The 25,114-nt window shown below is 36.0% G+C and overlaps 2 protein-coding genes across 5 annotated transcripts in view; one reads left to right on the top strand and one right to left on the bottom strand.

The window, feature by feature from the left end:
- The window catches only part of LOC113509222 (uridine-cytidine kinase-like 1), a 30,226-nt gene extending 7,489 nt beyond the window's left edge, over positions 1-22,737 (bottom strand). The window contains exons 1-4 of one of the 3 annotated variants that reach the window (XM_052902950.1): positions 22,572-22,737; positions 15,140-15,264; positions 1,717-1,896; positions 464-570 (exon numbers count right to left, since the gene is read on the bottom strand). In XM_052902950.1, the coding sequence (XP_052758910.1) occupies positions 464-570; positions 1,717-1,896; positions 15,140-15,264; positions 22,572-22,624 (465 nt within the window). In that variant the 5' untranslated portion in view covers positions 22,625-22,737. Of the gene's footprint in view, positions 1-463; positions 571-1,716; positions 1,897-6,798; positions 7,152-15,139; positions 15,265-22,181 lie in introns of those variants that run through there. The other 2 variants (XM_052902951.1, XM_052902952.1) reach the window with 2 other exon arrangements.
- Positions 1-25,114, top strand: part of LOC113517785 (xylose isomerase-like) — a 62,776-nt gene that overhangs the window by 25,906 nt on the left and 11,756 nt on the right. The window contains exon 9 of one of the 2 annotated variants that reach the window (XM_052902960.1): positions 1,724-1,742. The exons of the other annotated variant lie outside the window; for it this stretch is intronic. The gene's annotated coding sequence lies outside the window, so the exon portion shown is untranslated. Of the gene's footprint in view, positions 1-1,723; positions 1,743-25,114 lie in introns of those variants that run through there. 2 annotated transcript variants of the gene reach the window in all.

The raw sequence follows: 25,114 nt of genomic DNA, 5'->3' as shown, positions 1-25,114 counted from the left end.
ACTAGTCTTTATCCGCGACTTGGCCTGCGTGACCAGGATATCTTGGTTGACAAGGATACAAAATAGCCTATGTGTTTTGTCCATCCAAAATCACGAATGTCGTGATTCTTGTATAAGTAAATTAAGAGCCATACAAACACGTTACATCTAAGTGTTAACTTAGTATGAAAGAATGAAAGACTATTGACACCAACTGCATCAAGAAACAAAAAAAAAAAAAAAGAAAAAACAATAATATTAATATTCACAATTATAAAAAAGAACACTACCACAACAGGTCACCTCCTTCTTTTCCCGTGGGTGTCATAAAAGGCAACTAAGGGAACGTTCCACTTAAAACACCAAAAACTTAACTGTGGTTGCTAATTTGTGGCAACTACCGGCATAACAAACCAATAGGGGAAGGCATGTAGCAGTGGACAGATAATGGACAGATAATAACGATAGGACGGCGACGACATACCTTGTAGAAGGAGTCCATGCTGACAATAGTGACCCATGGTATGTTGAGAGACTCTATGATTTTCGTGGCGACCGTGGTCTTGCCGGATGCGCTCCCCCCGCATATACCTTCGAACAAAAAAACCTGCAAATGTATTCCAGATTTATTGAACACACATTTTGCATATGAATTTTTTTTTATACAACTTAGAATGGCAAACAAGCTAACGGCCCACCTGATGGAAAGTGGTAACCGTCGCCTATAGACATGAGCAGTACCATGGATATAACAGAGTATACTGTTTCGCCCATGATAACCTCATGCGTTGCCATTTCTGAGGACTCATGTGTTATTCCTCTGTACCCAGTAAATTCACGCCATATCTCACCCTTCAAACCGAAACACAGCCATGGAGACACAACAGCTTCACGGTAGAAACACGAATGGGACAGAGGTACCCAAGCAATCGACTTTTGTACAAAGTCTCCCTCTGGTGCATATTAAAACCATTTTCTTTTTGGTTCAAAAGAGACAGAATTTAGAGGGAATTCTTGTTCGTGCTGGAGTCGTCATTAGACTTTTCGGACTGTAGAGTTATAAGGCTAGGTTTGGTTAGGTCTTGGGCTTGTTACTACTACAGGCAGATGGAAAACAAATCTACTTTTAAAAAAAAACTGTTTTCGCTGCTGGTGAATCGATAAGTCATTGCGAAGCTTTACTCGTATTCTGAAGTGGGCACCAGACATTTTCGGGAAAGGCACAACCCAGATAGCTTCCTATTAAATACGCTAATGATTTGAGCTGTAACTTTATTGATAGGGAGGGGGGGGGGGGGTGAGATTGTGGTTATAGGTTCTAACAGCCATAATGCGGGAGGGGGAAGATTGTTAGTGATGGACTTATCAGGACGACCTCCACCCAGTTACCTTGGGAGACCATTGTAGTCAATAACACTGTTAAGTTTGTCATAATGGACCAATTTACCATCCTCACCTTTAACATAGACTAGTAAAGCTACCAGTTTCATTGCCAGCAATATACCCTGTCAGGTCGACCTCCACGTAGTCCCCCCTGGAAACCATCGTGCTGAATTCTAAATCTATTCATCACGATGGGCTAACTGACGTGCCTTTTCAATCTCACCTATCATCCCTCACTGGTGCCCCGCCAGTGTATACCGTTAGCGCAGGCGGGGTTACCATTCCATTATCACCCATTTAAAAACAACCTCCACGTGGTGACGTGATGGTGATGAGCTAAAACTATTTACTCACCAATCAGGAACGGCTCCACTTCCTGGCCACCCGTGCAGTTATACCAAGGCGGTCTGCCGGCTGTGTAGATGGTGCGCCGGTCCGCGTGCAGGATGCTCTCGGCGGTCGTACGCTTGTTGGACTGTGACATCGACGTGGTTCGGACGCGACGAGCGCGGGGCGATTTCAAAATATTTGAACCTGAAACAATAATATAGGAAAACGATGTTTAAAATACATAACTCTTAATGCATATAGAAATATAAGGTTGATAATAGAGGATCGTATTGTATTTTTTTTTTATACAAATTAGAATGGCAAACAAGCTGACGGCCCACCTGATGGAATGTGGTAACCGTCGTCTATAGACATGAGTAGTACCATGGACATAACAGAGTATACTGTTTCGCCCATGATACCCCCCATGCGTTGCCATTCCTGAGGACTCAGGTGTTATTCCTCTGTACTCTGTAAATTCACGCCATATCCCACCCTTCAAACCGAAACACAGCCTTGCATGGCTGTGTTTCGACACAACTGCTTCACGGTTGAAACACGAATGGATGGAATGAATGTATTTTACCACTACATCATATGTTTGATTTATATGATTAATTGAGTAGCTATTTTGAGCAAAAATAAAATGAATTTTTTTCAAAAAGAAAACGTTACTCAATTGGTTTGTATTTTTTTTTATCTTCTACCCCATAACTTCGTCACTTCTAAACCGATTTCGAAAATTCTTTTTTTTATATCTGAAAGGATATACAAAAAAGACTTCATTTGTGACAAAACCAGTTATTTAGATTCAAAAATGAAATTACTCGACCGATTTCGATAAAACTTCTTACAGGACCAATCTGCTAGTATAATCTTTGAGATAAAAAAAAAATCCATAACGCTTTAAAACTGACAAAGATAAAATAAAATAAAAAATACAGTCGAATAGAGAATCTCTATATTTTTGAAGTCGGTTAAAAATATACCAATTGTGGTAAACATCATTTGTTTATTATAATGTTGGTGATGCGTAGTACATATGCAGAGGTAGGTATAAACATATAGTTACGATTATGTTTATTTATTTGCAAAAAAAAAAACTACAAGATAAAGTAAAAATATGTTATTCTAAATTTAAATTTCTAACTACGCCATTTCAGTTACTATCTTCAATTTGTTATTGTTTTCTTATTTATACTACGTCCTAATTACTATTGCAAGACGGTCTCTTTCAGACAGACACTGCGACATTTCATTCTTAATTAGTATCTATATTTGTATTTATTTATTTTATTTATTAATTCTTTTTTGTACAATAAAACTTTGTACAAGTGGCAAGCTTAATGCTATACGGCATTCTCTACCAGCTAACCATTAGGTAAAAACAGAAAGTGTATGAAGGACAGATGTGGTGAAAAATATTTCAAAATTGTATATATGAATAAATGACAAAATATAAAATGATAAACATTTAGCATATCGGAAAATAAATATATGAATGAATGAGTATACTTTATTTGCATTATACATACATACATATCTGTCACGCGTGTCTCCCATTAGGGTAGGCAGAAACAATGGAACGCCAAATGCTTCGATTCAAACAAACCTCTTTAGCTTCTGCATTATCCAATATAGGAAATAAGCAAGACAATTTACAAAAGCAACGATACAATTGCATAAGTACAGTAAGGCGGTCTTAATAATTTGGGTAGGCATAATAGGTTTAGTTTGGTATGGGTCCCTGGACATATAGGATTAAAGGTAATAAAAAGGCCGATGTGTTAGCGTGAAAGGGATCAGAATCAAAAATAATAGGTCCCGAAACATATGTTGCACTTGCATTAAGTGTTGTTAACTCTGCCCTTGAGGAGTATGTGAGGAAAAAACAGCAAAAGGAATGGAGGACTTTGAAGGGTCTTAGACATTCTAAAAAGATCTTAAATGACAATGTTGAGGGATGGGATAAACTCATCTACAGCGGTGGCAGACAACTGGCAAGACTCATTATGGGTGCCTTAACTGGACATATGCCAATAAGGCATATACTACACAAGATGGGTCTATCTTCGAACACACTGTGCAGACTGTGCGGGGAGAAATCGGAATCCATGGAACACTTGATGTGCAATGGCGATTCGTTGGCAAGTATGCGTATGAGTCTACTGGAAACGGCTTATCCAGAGCCAGGGGACTACAGATATCTTAAACCGCGGGATATCGTTAACACACAGGATCTATGAAATGATGGTATAAGGCAGGGGGAAGCACAAAAGATCCGTATGGGTCGACGTGCAACGATTTAGCTGACCCCATATGCGAAAATAAGATAAAAAAAAAGGCGGTCTTATTGCTGAGAGCAATCTTTTTATAACAACCTTTTTTAATATATATAAATGGAACAAAAGAATCTGTGTTCGCTTTTTTAAAGTTCGCTGCTAATTCCTATCAGGGATAAAAAGTTTAAGATGTTCTTTGTAACGATGTTTTTTATCTTCTCAGGATATAAAATGTGTTTTCCAAAGGAGATATATCGTTTATGTATAAGTGGGCTACAGTCACATATTAACCCTTCTTTGCATGATTTGTTTATTGGTAAAATAAATGAAGGTGATATAATTCATGTTCAAAATTAAAGGAAAAATGGTTAAAAAATAAATTTGACAGCTATGCTTTTTTTTTATGCAATGGACATTAGAGAGGTTTCCAGACACGATCAACTTATAGTGAACTTGTTCTTTTATATAATTTTTGGGCATTCAATGTTATGATGGGGATTGCAAAGAAGGGATAAGTGCTGCGGCGTTTTTTCCTCACTGTGACAAAATCTGCAAACAGTTTTTGGGCATAAACCTAGTTGGGCTATGAACCATGTTATAAACATGACATTACTAGCTTTTACCCGCGTCTTCGCATGACCGGGATAAAAATAGCCTAACCTTTTCCATCCCATACAGTACCTGTATAACTTTTATAGTGATTGGTTAAGTTGTTAAGGCGCTATGAGGCAACAAACAGACAAACTCACTTTCACATTTATAATATTAGCAAGGACAAGGATTGATATAAGGTAAAATGATTTAATTTTAAACTTAGAATTGTATATTTAAAAGTTGATATTGCTTCGAAACAAGATTTTTGCTCCGCAAAGAAAAATTACAGCTAACACGAGCGTAAACCGTATAGACCGTAAAAAGAGTCATCGAAATGGGTAGACAATTTTCGAAGATATCGCATAACGTTAATAATAAAGAAAAAAACTTCTGATTGAGAACTTGCTTATTTTCGCTAGACAGAAAAATACAGTTAAAAGGAATGGACGCGTGGACAGTTCAAGTTGAGTGCAGGGCTTCTCAAACATTTTGAGTAGGGGCACCATTAAATTATATATATATATATATATATATATATATATATATATATATATATATATATATATATATATATATATATATATATATATATATATATATATATATATATATAATACTGTATAATAACACTGTGCACCTCAATATAAATCGAAATTTAATTAATTCAATTGATATTCGTTTAGATTTTATTTAAACAAATAATATTTTTTGGAATATAATTTACATATTTTAATTATTTATTTAACAAAAAACCTCAAAAGCGCTTCACAAATAAAATTAACAAACGTTTAATAATACAATTGTATGGCCAATAACAGGTTTTTCTAAATTAAATTCTGTACATTATATAGTTGACAATTGTTGAAGGAGAAATAGTAAAATAAACAAATCAAACAGGTAGGAAATCGTTGGCATCATAATATTTATACATATACGCAACACATATATACATTCAAATATATATATACATATGTATATATACCTAAATACACCTAATGAAACCCAGTAATGCAAACACAACTGTTTCACGGTAGAAACACGAATGGGACAGAGGTACTCAAGCAAAAGAGAGGGAGAGTTTGTACAAAAGTCGATTGCTTGGGTACCTCTGTCCCATTCGTGTTTCAACCGAGAAGCAGTTGTGTTTGCATGACTGTGTTTCGGTTTGAGGGGTGGGACATGGCGTGAATTTACTGGGTACAGAGGAATAACACCTGAGTCCTCAGGAATGGCAACGCATTGGGGGGTATCATGGGCGAAACAGTATACTCTGTTATGTCCATGGTACTGCTGATATCTATAGGCGGCGGTTACCACTTTCCATCAGGTGGACCGTCAGCTTGTTTGCCATTCTAAGTTGTATAAAAAATAAAAAAGACACGATTTTTGTACAAAGTCTCTCTCTGGTAAAATATCAATAAAATATATACATATATGTATCAATAAATACATACATACACACATATACATAATATAAACACATATGTATATATAATGGCTGTGTAGTCCCAGCATAGAATATGCCACCCCTTCCTTTCCCGTGGGTGTCGTTAGAGTCGATTAAGGGAGAGTTAGATGCGGGCAGCAATGTCCCTCTTAAAACATTTTTAAGGCCTAACTGCGGTTGCCAATCCTCTTGCCAAGCGTGGCAACTATTAGCAAAAACCCCCAAGGGGAGGCTTATGTTCAGCAGTGGACAGTTAAAAGCTAATATGATGATTATGGCATGGTATGATTGCGTGTACCATACTATTGAACATCAGCAGACCTATGGTTGAGTCAATTAATCATTTATTAACATTTCCATTAGCTTCTATTATATGAACACACTATTACAGCTGTTTGAGACCGAAGTATGTTTATAATGTGAGAAATAAAGGTCATTTTACAAAATCAAACCTCAAGCGTAGACATATGTTAACCACGTGTTTAGACAGCCCAGAACTTCGCTCTATTATTGCGAATAGTTGGTATTTTTTATCATCAATAGGATTCAACTAATCAATTAAATCAAACATTAAATAAATAAAAAAAAAAATCTATTTTAAATTAGCTGTGAAAATTATTATTAGAGTTTTAGTTATACATTATCTATGGCTGGAAATACTCGCCTATAAACAAATACCGTGCCTGACTCACCTAAACCCATTGGTACATAGCATAGCAACACATTTGAGGTCGTTACACTAAAGAAAATAAAAAATACTATAAAAATATATTTTACAAATACCTTTAAATTAAAACTGGCACTGAATAATTCAAATTACGACCACCAAACTTTATTCAATGACCACAGTTCAGTTGATTCACTTTTTAAAATGCAATAGAATGTTTAAAAAAAAAATAGATTCTCAAAATTATAAAATAAAACTTGTAATTAACAAAAAATAAACACACTATTAATACACGTTAAAATCACCAAAATAGACTTGGACAATTTGTTTGGAAGTATTTATATCCGTATGTTGTCTTGATATGCCCAATAAATACTAAACTGTTTCCTCTATAGCGTTTTAGTACAGGAACCGAACGTAAACAGTGTTATCGCGTCGAGTTTGTTAACCGACTGAATAATACACAAGCAAGGCCAGATTGGCTGCTCGGGGCCAATGTCACTTAAATGGTATGGGCCGTCAATATTTAAAAAAAAAATGGCATCCGTCATGTTCGTGAATTTCCACAGAGTTGGCGTTATCGTCGAATACTGATTTGCGCATTTTTTTCTGTTGTTAGTTTGTCTTTAATTTGGTCTATTTCATTTAATTTTTTTTACCAGACTTCGACAAGAGATTTTGTACAAAAGTCGTTTGCTTGGACACGTCTGTCCCATTCGTGTTTCTACCGTAAAGCAGTTGTGTTGCAGTTTGAAGGGTGGGGGATATGGCAGTGAATTTACAGAGTATAGAGAAATAACACCAGAGTCCTCGGGAATGGCAACGCATGGGGGGTATCATGGACGAAACAGTATACTCTGTTATGTCCATGGTACTACTCATGTGTATAGGCAACGGTTATCATATTCCATCAGGTGGGCCGTCGTCAGCTTGTTTGCTTGATTACTTTTGGACATCGATGGCCACCCATTGCGATCTCGCCCATACCAGTCGGGTATCTACATTCATTACGAGCGGGGCATTCCTTTCGATATTATTTAATGAATTTCATACTATGATAAAATGTAGTAAGTAAACAAAAAACTGCACTCAAATTAAATTTACCTGGAAATAAGTCGGCTCTATTGTGTTTATAGTTTTACGACATGGTGCTTAGTTTTAACTCATTTTAGTCTATAGACGTGTACTATGCAACCATAGACCCCATCCAGGTCAATAGAAACGAAATTTCTAAAGATTTTTACGGCGGCAATAACTTTTGTGGTCAAGGGCTGTTGTAAGAAAATAATTTTTTTCAAATAATAATAAGAATAATAATTTATTTGCTCGAAATATGGTACAAAGGTCTTAAATGGTAACTGAGCTACACATTTCGCCTTATCTAAAGGCATGCAAATTTTGTCTTAGCACATGTTAATTAGTTTTTAGTGGCTAACATTTTAAATGGATGATAATGGAATGGTAACCACGCCTGCGCTAACGTTGGCGAGGCACCAGTAAGGGGTGGTAGGTGAGAATGAAAAGGCAGGTCAGTTAGCCTATCATGACGAATTCACTTCGAATTGAACACGATAGTTTCCAGGGAGAACCGCGCGGAGGTCGTCCTGACCCCGCCATTATCACCAATTCTATCACCCCAAGAAAAGACTTTTTTTTATTGGATGAAAATGGAATGGTAACCGCGCCTGCGCTAACGGGATACGCTGGCGGGACACCAGTGAAGGGTGATCGATAAGAATGAAAACAGGCCAGTTAGCCCATCATGATGAATTCATCTGGAATTAATCATGATAGTTTCCAGGGAGAACCGCGAGGAGTTCGATCTGGTTGGGTATATTGCTAGCAATGGAATTCTCAGCCTGCATTACTAACAATCCCTTTCCCCCCAAGAAAAGACATTAGTGTAATATAAGCAAAACTCGAAATAAAATCCCGCATCAAGCAGTCTCACTAGCGCGGTAGTACTCTCAGTGGGTTAAGATTAATGGAATCGACCTTTAAAAAGACCCGTTTTGGGTTGTTACGGAAAGATTTTTTATGACACTTATAATGGGAAACAAGCTGACGGCCCACCTGATGGATAGTGGTAACCTATAGAGGTTGGGGGGAAAGTCCTTGTTAGTAATGGAGACTGAGAACCCCATTGCTAGCAATATACCCAACCAGGTAGACCTCCTCGCGGTTCTCTCTGAAAACTATCATGGTTAATTCCTGATGAATTCATCATGATGGGCTATCTGGCCTATTTTCATTTTCATCTATCACCCTTCACTGGTGCTCCGTCAACGTATACCGTTAGCGCAGGCGGGGTTACCATACCATTTTCACCCATCAAAAAAAAAACCTATAGAGATTCGACATCGAGGGGAAAGGAATTGCTAGTAATGGGGTTAACTGCCTCAGTTTTTTTAAAGGGTGATAATGGAATGGTAACCCCACCCGCACCAGTGAAGGATGATAGGTGAGGATGAAGCAGGTCAGTTAGCACATCGTGATGAATTCAACAAGAATTGTTCACGATGGTTTCCAGGGGGAATCATGTGGAGGTCGACCTAATAGGACATATTGTTAGCAATGGGGCTGTCAAACTCCATTGCTAACAATCGCTTTTCCCTTCACTGCCCCACTGTTCCTCCTATCTGGTTGTACTCCACGCAGTTCCCCCGAGAAATCATTGTGCTGACTGAATTCCAAGCATATTCATCACGGTGAACTAGCTGACCTGCCTTTTCATTCTCACCTATCATCCCTCATTGGAGCCTATCATTCCATTATCATGGCGTGAATTTACAGGGTACAGAGGAATAACACCTGAGTCCTAACAGAGTATACTGTTTCGCCCATGATACTCCCCATGCGTTGCCATTTCTAAGGACTCAGATGTTATTCCTTTGTACCCAGTAAATTCACGCCATATCCCACCCTTCAAACCGAAACACAGCCATGCAAACACAACTACTTCACGGTTGAAACACGAATGGGACAGAGGTACCCAAGCAATCGACTTTTGTACAAAGTCTCCTTCTAAGTTGTATAAAAAAAACCCATAAAAAAACACGGTCACATACCAGTTCAATGATTAATTGCCGTAATTATGAACACAAAAACTTGTATGTAATTTGTAATCAATTAAATATAAATTATTCTGAAATGAACCATCAGAATAGGTAGTAATGATATTTTCAGATATAATGGTTACCCCAACGGTGCTATCTGTATACACTGGCGGGACACCAGTGAGAGATGATAGGTGAGGATGAAGCGGGTCAGTTAGCCCATCGTGACGAATTGAACAAAACCTATTCACGATGGTTTCCAAGTGAAATCGCGTGGAGGTCGACCTGATAGGGTGTATTCCTAGAAATGGAGCTGTTAAACTCCATTGCTAGCAATCCCTTTCCCCCCCCCTCTCGTGTGACCGTGTTTACACTAGTGTCAATGCCTAATTCATTAAAATTTTGTATTAAAACGACTATCGAAATTGATCTCAGTTTATGTATTTTTGGAAGCATATTTTGAAATGATTTGTAACTATGTATTACATATCTATATGCGTTTACAAACAGAATTTTCATCGTACCTTCGATCAAACTGTTTATAATTACTCCTCTCCATCCAAAATATTGCCTGGAAGAGATCGCTTTAGATATGAAATGAAATTTATCGCGATGAATGTGGTAAGTTTGTGTAACCTTAACATTTAGCCAGCTTGGCGTGCAACATTTTTATATGTATTATTAACAACTAGCGGCCCGGCGTCGCACGGGTGGACATTTTTACATTTTAAAAAGTGGCCATTAAGGCTGCACACGCGACGAAAGCTTAAAAATGCAGTAACTTCTCCCGTTTTCCCAACATTTCCCTTCACTGCTCTGTTCCTATTGATCGTAGCGTGATGAAAAGTATACTATAACCTGCCCAGGAGTATGAAGAATAATTGTACCAAGTTTTGTTGAAATCCGTCGAGTAGTTTTTGTTTCTATAACGAACATACCAGACAGACAGACAAAAATTTTACTGATTGCATTTTTGGCATCTGTATCGATCACTAATCACCCGCTAATAGTTATTTTGTAAATATATTTCATGTACAGAATTGACCTCTCTACAGATTTATTATAAGTATGGATTACTATTAATTACAAGTTACATTACCAAAGTCATGCACGTCATTATTTTTCACTCATTTACGTTAGTCATACATTTACAGGTAATGCAATAACTCTACATTCAAAATTCAATTATATGATGTCGTCCATTTTACTTGAAAAATAATCTTTCAGTGTATAAAAACATTTTGTAATTTAACATTTACATAAAATGACTTTAAACCTATTCAAACACAAATCAGTAAGGGAAATTAGTAGTTTCAGCTATAAGGTTGCCCATTGTTTTCTCACAATGATTATTGCTTGTAATTGTTTGTATCTACAATAAGTTTACTATTGTAATCTTTTGTAGGAAACAATAAATGAAAAAATAAACAATAAATTTGGTTTGTGCTCAGAGGAATTGTTCAATATGATGTCCACAGTCACTTTCTACCATCGTACGGCTCGCCATCGACAGGGAGTTCATCCTCATGTCCTACAGCCTCAATGGTCGCGTGCTGCGCGGTTTCAGAGATGTTTCCTCCCACGAACACTCAGGTTGTAGAATGAGCTTTGTCGAGGTTTTCCCAAGAGACTACAGCATGGGGTTCTTCAAAAAGGGGGGTAAAGAGGTTTCTTCAGGGTCGGCAACGCACGCGTAATACCTCTGGTATTGCAGGTGTTCATAGGGTACGGTAATCACTTACCATTAGGTGGGCCGTATACTTGTTTGCCACTTCAGTGGTATAGAAAAAAATAAAATAAAGAGTATCTACCTATTGCTTGTTCTTGAAATAATAAACAAATAAATAATCTGTAAGAGATTGCTTTTAGCGATAAGACCATCTTTTGTATATGCACATTCTGTATAAATACTCCTTGTAGGTATACATCTTTACTGTGCGCAATAAACAATTTATTATTATTATTAAATAATTTAGCTATGAAAGAGTTTTTCATAAAATTTCTTTTGAGAATTCTTAATAAAGATGAATAGAAGACAGAAGACTAGGGACACATTGTACGAAATGAAATATGAATCGAGTAGGAGTTAACAAAAACAAAAAGTAACAAAAAAAAAAAGACGTTACAACATACCATAAGTATACCATAAAATAAATTTCCGAAATTTCTAACTCAACTTCCTGTTTTGGTACAGTATGTTTATTATGTAATTTTAACATAAAACTTGTGTTTCGTTCGTCCCCGAAATTTCAAAAAATATTACATGGTAACTGGAGACCTGTCTCGGTAGACAGCAGAGGTCGCCAGTTCGGGGGCTGACCACATACTCTTTTTTTGTTGCAGTATCCGGCCGTAGTACCTTTCCAATGCTCCTCAAATATTGTGTCTAAACTGTGCCCACCATGTACCCTCTTGTATAGGCATTCCGTCACCCGTATCCAATAGCGTGGACGGGATTCCTTAAATACTGTACCACAAACCATAAAAAAACTCCACGTGGTTCCCCCTGGAAACCATCGTGAACAATTCTTATTGAATTCGCCACGATGGGCGCGACGCCAACTGACCTGCTTCATCCTCACTTATCATTCTTCACTGGTGCTCCGCCAGCGTATCCCGATAGCGCAGGCGGGGTTACCATTCCATTATTACCCATTAAAAAAAATAAAATAAACAAAAACGACCCTCTGTTTTCAAACAATAGAATAATTAAATTTTATATACAAAAACATTGTAATATTGGTAACCCTGTCCCTTTGATGCCAGCATGGGTGGTCTAAATATACCACAATGATACATCGAGTCATGTTACGCCGTACCTAATGAGCCTATCGCATATTATAAAGCATCATCAAACGATATTAAACTTTACGCAATTGTAATTATGACGGTTGAACTCAACACGTGTATATGTCCGCTAAATTGTGATAAATTATTCTGCAATATGGAGCAATTGGTGAGAAAATTTGTCGCGATCGCTTCACAGTTGATTATTAGGTATTATATTAAAGTACTTGAAAATATACGTATGACTCCAAAATTTAATATATTTTTTTTTATACAACTTAGAATGGCAAACAAGCTGACGGCCCACCTGATGGAAAGTGGCAACCGTCGCCTATAGACATGAGCAGTACCATGGACATAACAGAGTATACTGTTTCGCCCATGATACCCCCCATGCGTTGCTATTCTTGAGGACTCAGGTGTTATTCCTCTGTACCCAGTAAATTCATACCATATCCCACCCTTCAAACCGAAACACAGCTATGCAAACACAACTGCTTCACGGTGGAAACACGAATGGGACAGAGGTACCCAAGCAATCGACTTTTGTACAAAGTCTCCCTCTGGTAAATATGAATGGATAACAGAAATTGCCAACACTAAAATGGATTCCAATTAAATAATTGGGTTTGAACCAATCATTATTATAATATCAGCCTTTAACTGTCCATTGCTAAACAAAGGACATCCTTGGGGGGTTTTGCCAGTAGTTGCCATGCTTGGCAGGCAGATTAGCAACCGCAGTTAAGCTTTAGAGATGTTTTAAGAGGGACGCTGCTGCCCATCTCTCGCCCACCCACGATACCCACGGGAAAGGAAGGACCGCCTATTCTATTCTATGCCGGGACCACACGGGAAGTGAGGTGATATGGCAGTGAATTTACAGGATACAGAGGAATAACACCTGAGTCCTTAGGAATGGCAACGCATAGAGATTAACATGGGCGAAACAGTACTCTGTTATGTCCATAGTACTGCTCATGTCTATAGGCGACGGTTACCACTTTCCATCAGGTGGCCCGTCAGCTTGTTTGCCATTTTAAGTTGCATAAAAAAAAAGTTTACACTAATATTCTGCAGATAATGTGTAAGAGTAAACATTACACAGTACAAACTAACAGTGACCTCACTGAATTAATCCTTAGATATTGGAAAACTTTTTATTAATGTTAAAAATGCGTCAGAAGTTTTATAAACTGATAATCCCATTTACTTTATAACCACTATAAGTCACAACTAAATATAAATTTTAACATAATTATGCACTATACCAGTTTAATACTTCTTTTCATTTAAGATTTTCCTCTTGTCGGTGCAACTTATTCATTCATTCATTCATTTAGTTTAATACTAGTTTGCTTAATTTTTATTATAAAAAAAATCAACAGCTGTGTTCCTTGCCCGTTCTTTTCAGCTGAAATTGCATTACGAACACAGGTATATTTATAAAAAAAGTAACTATTTAAAAATGCTTATTTATTAAGTTTACTTGAATAAAAATTATTATATTATTATACTCAGTTTTGGCAATTCGTGTATTTTAAACCTTAATACATATACTATAAATTCCTTCCACTATGACCTCGCTAAACCAGGATACTGTGGGATACCATATTGGTACAAAGTGATGAAGCTCTCGCACTCACTGGGCAGAGGCTGTCTTATAAATCTTGCTAAGAATTTAATGAAAAATTCACCGTGAGATATTTCTAAGATTCCAGCAATTCTATTACTATAGATATTTTTAGCTAGTCTACCGTGAAAGATAATTCCAAAGCTTCCGAGGGAACTTTCGTGCATACTAACGATTAGGGGAGGATTGTTAGTAAAGGGGATTTTAATCCCCATTACTAGCAATATTGTGTAGCGGTTTCGCCTGGAAACAATCGTGTTTTTAATTATTGTCGAATTCGTCGCGATGGGCCAACTGAGCTGACTGGGCGAAAGGGAGTTTGAATTTAGCAATGGAGTTTGACAGGCCCATTGCTATCAATATACCCTATCAGGTCGACCTCTACGTGGTTCCCCCTGGAAACCATCGTGAATAATTCTTGTTGAATTCGTCAAAATGGGCTAACTGGCCTGCCTTTTCATCCTCACCAATCATCTCTCACCGGTGCATCGCCCGCGTATACCGATAGCGCCGACGTAAAGCCAAGTATCAGTATCACCAAGTTTTCTAATAGATTAATCAGTAAACAATAAATCAGAATAATTTCACAATATTTATTTTCAAACAATGATTTTTTATTTTTGATAGGTGAAAATGGTATGGTAACCCCGCCGGCGCTAACGGGATACGCTGGCGGAGCACCAGTGAAGGGTGATAGATGAGAATGAAAACAGGCCAGTTAGCCCATCACGATGAGTTCATTAGGAATTGACCATGATTGACCATTAATCACGATTGTTTCCAGGGGGGGCCACGTGGAGGTCGACATGTCAGGGTATATTGCTAGTAATGGGACTAACAATACCTTCCCCCAGAGGGAATCGCGTTCGAGTTACTAAAGCATTTTGCTATTAATGGAGTAGCGTTCATTGCTGACAATTCCTTCCTTCCCTCGTCCGTATTTAAAAGGTTAAAAGGCTGAAGGGTAAGGTGAGGACTTACCTGTGGACGGTGGCCGATACGGCCTCACATTGGGTACGGTGGTGGGCGAGGCCGGTGCCCGGCTCGCGTAGTCGTCATCGTCCAGGAACACTTGCTCACTCAACTCCAATGCCAGTTCGGTGTCACTGTTGAAACAATGATATATATATATATATATATATATATATATTATTAATCCTTCCTTTTTTTTTTAAACAGTAATTGATTATTCCGCTAATCTAAAATGGAAATTCTACGCTATGAACACTTGGATGCAACATAAGATGCTTCACTTACAGCTAGTCTTTATTTATTTAAATTGTGACACATAGGTAACAATGTTAACAATGGATGGTAAAAACAAGATAAGTCCTCTATGATCAACCTCATATATCGAGGTATACAAATTTGCAATGATATAAGAAAAAAACAAATTATATAAAAAAAATCAACAATGTCACATTTATAGTAAAAAATTATAATATTATGGAAATTTATTACATTTATCTTCAAGGAAATCGTCAATTGAATAGCATGTTTTGTTTACTAGATATTCATACAGTTTAGTTTTAAATTTTTTTATGTCATCTATGTCTGTGAGGGATTTAGGTAAGTTATTATATATCCTAGATGCCATCCCTAAGACACTTTTAGTGATTAATGTCGTTCTATTTCCAAAAAACAGCAATATTCATAATATTAATACTAGATTTAAAGACAAACTTGCTGTCCCCAAGTATCGTTTAGAAAAAGTTAATAGGTCTTTTATGGGAATAGGTATAAAAATTTACAATAAGATACCAAAGGATATGTTGGAATTACCCTTAAATAAATTCAAAACATCTGTTAAATCATATTTACTGAGCAAAGCCTATTACTCACTAAACGATTACTTGAATGACGAGTGTGCATGGCAATAGTTGTTCATGCACTGAATTTTCATTTAATGTTAGACATAGACACCTATATAAATATACATTGTAAATAAACTGGCTTTAAAAAAAAAAAAAAGTAATTCAATTGAGTTTCTTGCCAGTTCTTCTCAATTGGATCTATATACCGAACTGGACGGTAGGGAAAATATAAAATTATAATGTAAAAATTTGACGTTCATAAGCGGCTAAAATGTCCTACATGAATAAATGATTTTTGAATTTTGAATTTTATGTGGTTTTGAAATGATTTTGTGGTGTTGTCTATTATTTAATAGCTATGAATCTTAATAACTATAAATCAATAACCTACAAGTCTTATATAAGTAAAGCATCGATCCTCAAAAACGGGTCAACTTTTTGTCTCGACTAGTTTTTTTTTTATCAGTCTTCTGTATATTTACGCATAAAATGTATCTTGACGTATTTATTTAATAAATAAAATGAATTTTTTCGCATTAAAAAAAAATGCAGAAATTATAAGACAAAATAAATATTTATTACGAAAAATTGTATGAAAAAGTTGAGCCGTTTTTCTCGAAGCATTTGTATGGAGACACTCTATCTATATAAAGATATATTAACAAAGTATGTTTGAATACCATTTGTACCAGTGAGATTGGTACCCTGCCAGTGTATACCGATAGCGCAGGCGGGATTACTATGCCATTTTCACCCAATAAAAAAAAAAAAAAAACTAAGAACTATCAGTCACGATCAAGTAAAGATATATTATATTTATATCGGAAATACGTCATGTACTCCCATTACAGATATAAATAGATCTGTATAAGAAATTTTATATCTGTAAAGGTTTATAACCTTTTAACCGTCCCAGTTTTTATCCGATAGTGAACTCGTGTACGTATGTTTGATGTTCCCTTTATTTATCTGCCTACTACACTAGCATAAATAACTAGATCTTGCCCGATAAAAAAAAAAAACAAACTATTAAACTGATTTGGATGAATTTACTATAGGACTAATATGAAGTTACAGGGGGGAAAGGGATTGTTAGTAATGGAGACTGAGAATTCCATTGCTAGCAATATACCCAACCAGGTCGACCTCCTCGCGGTTCTCCGTGGAAACTATCATGGTTAATTCCTGATGAATTCATCATGATGGGCTAACTGGCCTGTTTTCATTCTCATCTATCACCCTTCACTGGTGCTCCGTCAGCGTATCCCGTTAGCGCAGGCGGGGTTACCATTCCATTTTCATCCAATAAAAAAAAGTCTTTTCTTGGGGTGATAGAATTGGTAATAATGGCGGGGTCAGGACGACCTCCACGCGGTTCTCCCTGGAAAATATCGTGTTCAATTCCAAGTGAATTCGTCATGATGGGTTTACTGACCTGCATTTTCATTCTCACCTACCACCCCTTACTGGTGCCTCGCCAACGTTAGCGCAGGCGTGGTTACCATTCCATTATCATCCATTTAAAATGTTAGCCACTAAAAACGTAACTAACATGTGCTCATGGTTAATTCCTGATGAATTCATCATGATGGGCTAACTGGCCTGTTTTTATTTTCATCGATCACCCTTCACTGGTGCTCCGCCAGCGTATACCGGTAGCGCAGGTGGAGCTGCCATTCCATTTTCATCAATAAAAAAAAATTAATCTAACATGTAAATATGTTTATTGGTTATGCACAATAAATAATAAAGTAGTTGTGACCCCCACGGAACATATCCAAAACACCCAAGAACCGAGACTCGCACTTTGAGAAACATATAAATTAAAAAAAAATAAGTAACAGGTACAAAAACATGATGGCCTTACTGCTGAAAGCGATTCTGAAGGCCAATTTGGTCGTTTGCTTTTAGTATCATTATGTAAGTAGATATTAAGCAAAATGTATGTTTTTTTTTGTAAATTACATAAAACAAGATTCCTATTTTTTTTTCTGTTGTCAACCAACTTCAAAATGGAGATAGTACACAATTCGCGTGTAGGCATTTATATATATTGTGTTAATTTTTTTTGTAAACAAATTTTAAACTGAGTTTTGCTAAATTGTAATAAAGATAAGTTGTATTATGAAAGTGGGGCTTTTATTCCCACCTATCATCCCTCACTGGTGCCCCGTCAGCGTATACAGACAGGACAGATGGGTTTTTTTTTGATGGGTGAAAATGGTATGGTAGCCCCCTAGCAGGTAAAAGGGTGTATTAAGGTTTCTTCAGGGTCGGCAACGTGCACGTGATAACCCTAGTGTTACAGGGGGGAAAGGGATTGTTAGTAATGGAGACTGAGAATCCCATTGCTAGCAATATACCCAAAACCAGGTCAACCTCCTTGCGGTTCCCCCTGGAAACTATCATGGTTAATTCCTGATGAATTCATCATGATGGGCTAACTGGCCTGTTTTCATTCTCATCTATCACCCTTCACTGGTGCTCCGCCAGCGTATCCCGTTAGCGCAGGCGGGGTTACCATACCATTTTCACCCATCAAAAACAAAAAAAAAACCCTTGTGTTACAGGCGTCCATAGGCTATAGTGTCCATTTACCATCAGACATGCTGTATGCTTCTCGTTTTATAAAAACAAAAACCTTTGATTTATAAAAAAAGACCCTCCTTTCAGTAAAAAAGAATTAATACTAAAGTAACTATGGAATAGGCAAGTAGAATAATATAGGTCTATTTATATACAGCTCATACTGATTTGATTTTATCTCATTTTGTTAAGTATACATAGTTATATAAAAGAAGTAAAACAAACGTTTAATTGTACCACTGACTTAGTTTCTTATATCAAGCAGTAGCTATGTCAATTAGCACTTATGTAATTACAGATGCTGGAACGGTGTAAAAATTGTATATTTTTTGCCAAATTGATAAATGAGTAGATATCATAAAGTATAAAAAAATGTTACTGTTAAATTTCGCAATATTTAGGCAAATTACAACTGCTATTTAGTAGAATATAATAATAATAATTATTTTTTTATACAACTTAGAATGGCAAACAAGCTGACGGACCACCTGATGGAAAGTGGTAACCGTCGCCTATAGAGATGAGAAGTACCATGGACATAACAGAGTGTACTGTTTCGCCCATGATACCCCCATGCGTTGCCATTCCTGAGGACTCAGATGTTTTCCTCCGTACCCAGTAAATTCACGCCATATCCCACCACTCAAACCGAAACACAGCCATGCAAACACAGCTGCTTTACGGTTGAAACACGAATGGGGCAGAGGTACCCAAGCAATCGACTTTTGTACAAAGTCTACCTATTTGTCTGATTCTGGCATAGAATAGGCCATTTCTTTCTTTCCTGTGGGTGTTGTAAGAGGCATATAGGGAACTTAATGGTTAAGGAAGCAGTGTTCTTCTTAAAACATCACCAAAATCTAACTGCGGTTGCCAACTTGCCAAAAGTGGCAACTACTGACAAACCCCTGCAATAGGGAGAGACCTATGCTCAGCAGTGGAGAGCTGATGCGATGATAATGCTAACAAATCCTATTAAAATAAAGCGAAAGTTTGCAACAAAGGTATATGGGTGTTTGTTACTCTTGCCTGCCAAACGTGGCAACTACTGGCAAAACTCCTCAAGGGCGAGGCCTATGTTCAGCAGTGAATAGTTATATAATAGTTATATGTAGTGGTATTAGAAGACTAATATATTTTTTATGGAAAAATCTATATCTAGCAATATGTCCCTATTGCTATAATATATTACGATGATAAATTCAAGATATTCATCACTCAGATCGTATTGTACTATCTGTGAAAGGAGTCTAATATCTCCGAAATCTGTGTGTATATATGCGATAAACTATGAAAGTAAATGAAGCAACATATGTATGAAACCCTATACATATTTAACACTCAGTTCTCTCTCTCTACTACTGATCTTTTACTACATAAAAACTGACTACAAACTTGACATCATTACTATATCATTAATTAATATGGAATTAAATTCCATCAACTAAGAAAGGAATTATCAAAATCATTTGGAATAAGCAAAGATATACACTTAGTTCTTTTTTATTTCAGAGTTTCCTAGTTCTCTTTTTAATGGACGATGATGATGGAATAGTAACCCCGCCTGCGCTAACAGTATCAGTAACTACTCTGTCAGGTGGACCTCCACATGGTCCGCCTTGGAAACCATTGTGATGAATTATATAAATATATTTTCACCCTCATCTATTATCCCTTACTGGCACCCCGACAGCGCAGGCGGGGTTACTATTCCACTATCACTCATTAAAGAAAACCTGCCCTTTCATCTCACCTATCATTCCATACTGGTGTCCCACCAGCGTATACCGTTAGCACAGGCAGATGTTACCATACCATTCCATTGACAAAGTCACTAAAATATTGCAGTTCCAAATATGTAAGTGGACAATGGAACATTTCTAACACTTGGCATATATAGTAAACATTCTTGCCATGTTTTTATTAAAAATGGAACATTTAAAAATAACAAAGACACTTCAACATTATGCACTGTTATTTTGGTAAAAAGATGCCAAGATTTTTTACTGTATATACCACAGTTATATATTTAAACACTAGACAAACTAACCTCACAACACTTAATTGTTACAGTGTACAACTACAACCTCTGTGCTTTGATAGAAGCATGCTATTAAGAAAACAGATGATTTTTGATGAATTTATAAAAAGTATAGCTGTCAGGTGTGATAAATACGTAATTGTAACACAGACCTTTGGTATCCTCAAATTACAGTAATCTCCCTATAACATGGTACTCTTACAATGTGTTTTCATTGTACAGGATTTCAATCGCTCATATAACACTGGTTTTCCACATTTCTATTAGAAAAAAAAAAGATGTCTGTGGAAAATTATTTCAGATAACTTTGACAGAGAATAAACATGTAATAACTGTTAAAATATTTAAAATTACCTGTTTTTTTTTTTTAGTAACTAACTAAATATGCATAAGTTTCTTATTTAAAATGTTCTTAGTTTGATTGTAATAAAATACATACATACATATATATACATATATATATATATATATATATATATATATAATATTCGATTTAAACCCATTTTAAAGTTAAATGTTAATCATTTGTACATATGCATTATATGGGGTTGTACAAGCACATTATATGAGAATACTCCTACAACAAGGGGGGAAAGGGATTGTTAGTAATGGGTAATAACAGCCCCATTGCTAGCAATATACCCTATCAGGTCAACCTCCACGCAGTTCCCCTTGGAAACCATCGTGATTAATCCTTGTGAAATTCTTCACAATGGGTCAACTGACCTGCCTTCGTCTTCACCTATCATCTATCACTGGTGCCCTGCCAGTGTATACCAATAGCACAGATGGAGTTACCATTTCATTTCCACCCCTTAAAAAAAATCCTACTAAACTAAACTAACAAATTTTTTTATAATGCGGGATGAGAAAATACCATGTTATAGAGGGGATTACTGTATTCATTAAATATTTAAAATAATTTTTGTAACTTGGAAAAGCATAAAAGCTGATGGGCTGTCCAATGAAAAGTAGAAATGGTCATCTATTTACATGAACAGTAAAAATAGTAAATTTTGTGTTAGTTTTAGTAAAAAATGGCTATTGCAAGATTATAATTGGTTTAATCAATATGAACTTTCAAGCCAATAAAGTCTAATCATTTAGGTCATCATTGTTATGATGATAAATGATGACATTATTTTTTTTTTTATTATCATCGAGGACATCTGATTATTTAAGTAAAATGTTACAATAACAAATAATATTTTATCACATTTATTTGTTATTCTATTGTACTTATCATCACATAACCAATAAATACTATCATTACAAATGGATTATTTTTAATAATCATTGTTTAATTGATAAAAAAATATATATTAGAAAGATATGAACCATTTAATTATATTTGAAGTACTGTGTTTATGTTTATAAATATACCGGTCCAGATAAATTCATGTGTCTATTCTAAACAATAAATATCATAGAATTGTTATCACCTGTTTACATTATTGTTAACAACTAGCTGTAAACTGACACAATTAATAGGTAAATAAACATTAATTTTATGCAAATTATAAACACGTGAAGCTGTTAAGAAGCCGACACTAGTCACATGGACGATTATATTATATCTTACGGGTTTACGAAGACCAGAGATCCTGACTCCATTTCCTGGCGCGTTTCTCTTTATTACATGAGATCACGTGTCCAAAAACACGGGTATTCAATCAAGCACGTGTTTTGTTCACACCGCGAACATTCAGCGTGAAGCGATTTGCCTTGTACTCTACAAAAGTCTAAAAATAAATCGCAGTGCGTGCATGAGAGGTTATTTTGCAGCTTGCGTTTTATATTATAGTTCTATGATAAAACTCATACGAAACTAAAGCGACGCACATGGAAATACTCCAGGGACGCAATGATGACTAAGTTAGCGTATGAAAATACAACTTCTGTAGTGTACTTTTAAATGAGACGAGCCAGCTGGCCAAACAAACAATTGATAAGGTTAGCACACAACTTTTACCTATCCGAACTAGCAGAACTGGGGGTTTCGAATTTATTCAGCTTCACAGCCATCACTGGTCGTCACAACACAACACTTGTTTAAACTATTCAAAATTACACCTTATTAAATGCTACTGCCAGTATGCAGTTCACGCAAGTACAATTTGACATTTGGCCTTACGTGACGTTCCAATTTACGATTTCATGTTACGTTTGCAATTCGTTATTCGTTCATTACGTTTTCACAGATTAAAATATAGAAAAAAAAACATTAATATCCATTTAAAAATTTTTCATCAAAAGATGAGCAGATAAAGTGTTATGTAAATTGAATTATTGGTCTCATTAAAATAAATTACGGTTCCGAAGGGTCGAATCATTTAATGACAAGAACTTTTTTTAAGAAAGCGCCATCTGTTTTGAGCTCTCACCAACCGGTTCCGTTCTTAACGAAAACTGTAAAATTTTTTAAATCTGTTACATTTGTTAAAGAAATTTATAGATGAAAAAGAATAGGTTTTATGGCTACATCATTTAAAAAAGAGCAGAAATATTAAACGATAACGATAATTTACAATGCCTCATTTTTGCTATTGAATCACGAAAGGAGATTGTTGCGTCTACTATAATATGAATATATAATATGCCTTGAATTTTCCCACAGATATTACCCACATTAGGTACCTACTTAAGTACCTATTACTAATTCAAGACAAGTAAATTTTATAAAACATCCATTTTAATTACTTGAATATGTAATGTGGAAGAGATATCGATTTCGTATTCTTTAGCAAAATTTATTTGTGAGTATGTAACTTACATTTATTAATAAGTAAATTTTTGCGGATTTTACTCTGCAAAGAAAAGTAACAGCTTCCATCAATATGGAAGCAGAATATATCGTTTGAAAATAGAATTGTTAAATTCTGTTTATAATTTTTTTTTTTTAATATATGAAAATGGAACGGTTGCCTCTTTCGACAGCCACGTGAAAGAAAGGGGTGTCCTATTCTTTATCGGGACCATACATCATAGACAATCCTAGTAAAATTTTTTACTAGATCATAGAATATAAAGAACTGAGATCCTGATCATTAGGAATAAATTATGACTAATCGAACTAAATATAAAATTGTGATTTAGACATGTTAAAGCATATAATATTGCGTAAACATTTTCCATTTATAATATTCCAGGGTAAATAGAACCAAAATAAAAAAAATTGCGTAAACAATAAGGTTTAATAAGTGAATTATAAATAACATAATGCACTCTGAGTGGAAATTGTGTGTGCTTAAGATGCAATTTTTTTTTTTTATTATTTACCTATCTAAAGTGGCTATAAGTTTGTCATACAGTTGTGTAGAACCAACTATCGGTGGGAATGGATGCGGTAGAAACGTTTTTGATAGATAACCCCGTACAGGCAAACTTAGTGTAGGACGACCTCACTCTGAAAAGTCAGAAATTAGTGCAAGTCTGAAATAATTAAACATAATTAAAAAGTCTGTAATTCAAATACATGTGAAAGTTTATGAATAATATATGAAAAAATGTAATGATTTTTTAATAAAATTAGGTTTACGGCTAGCCCTTATTCTAATTTCCCACATTTAAGTACTTACGTCGTATAGTCCCGGCATAGAAAGGACTACCCCTTTCTCGTGGGTCTTGTAAGAGGTGACTAAGATAACTTAACGGTTCAAGGGCGGGCAGCAGCGTCCCTCTTCAAAATATCACCAAAATCTAACAGCGGTTGCCAACCTGTTTACCAAGCATGGCAACTACAGGCAAATTCCCCCTTAAGGACAATTAACGGGTAAAAGTTAACAGGTATCATTTTGAAGATTGCAACCTTCTTTATTTGGGGGGAAAGGTATTGTTAGTAATGGAGACTAAGAATTCTATTGCTAGCAATATACCCAACCAGTTCGACCTCCTCGCGGTTCCCCCTAAAAACTATTATGGTTAATTCCTGATGAAATCATCATGATGGGCTAACTGGCCTGTTTTCATTCTCATCTATCACCCTTCACTCGTGCCCCGCCAGCGTATCCTGTTAGAGCTGGCGGAGTTACCATTCCATTTCCACCCATAAATATACCTTTTTTATTTTGATTGCCATAAATTTATATTTTATCAGTCACTGCTCTACTTTTGTTTTTTTCATTGCATAATTTTCTTTCATATATACGGATGCAATTTATTATTAAAAGACAATTTATTTAATATTCACCACGAAACGGGGAAATCCATCACACTCCCCAACATGGAATAATAACGATAAATACATATTTAAGCGGGCAAAGCCACAGTATTCAGTTAGTTATTCAATAATCCTAAGAAATCACAGTCTTTAATATATAAATTTAGACACTGGCAACTGAGTTTTAATTAACTGCGCTTCGTTGGACGGGGTTAGTCGTGCGACAGTCTTGCAGGCAATTAGCCAAAACTTTCCCCATTTGCATGTTATGGGGAAAGTTTTCACAGGCGGCCACCCCGTCGCAAGAATTCCAAATTTGAATTGAATTCTTTTTAATTTCATGCTGTCGGCGCTTA

Source organism: Galleria mellonella, unplaced genomic scaffold (genome assembly GCF_026898425.1).
Source record: "Galleria mellonella isolate WM207_F2 unplaced genomic scaffold, CSIRO_AGI_GalMel_v1 utg99, whole genome shotgun sequence".
Lineage (NCBI taxonomy): Eukaryota > Metazoa > Arthropoda > Insecta > Lepidoptera > Pyralidae > Galleria > Galleria mellonella.
The sequence above is the reverse complement of the archived record's forward strand: the minus strand, read 5'-3'. Positions and strand labels throughout refer to the sequence as shown.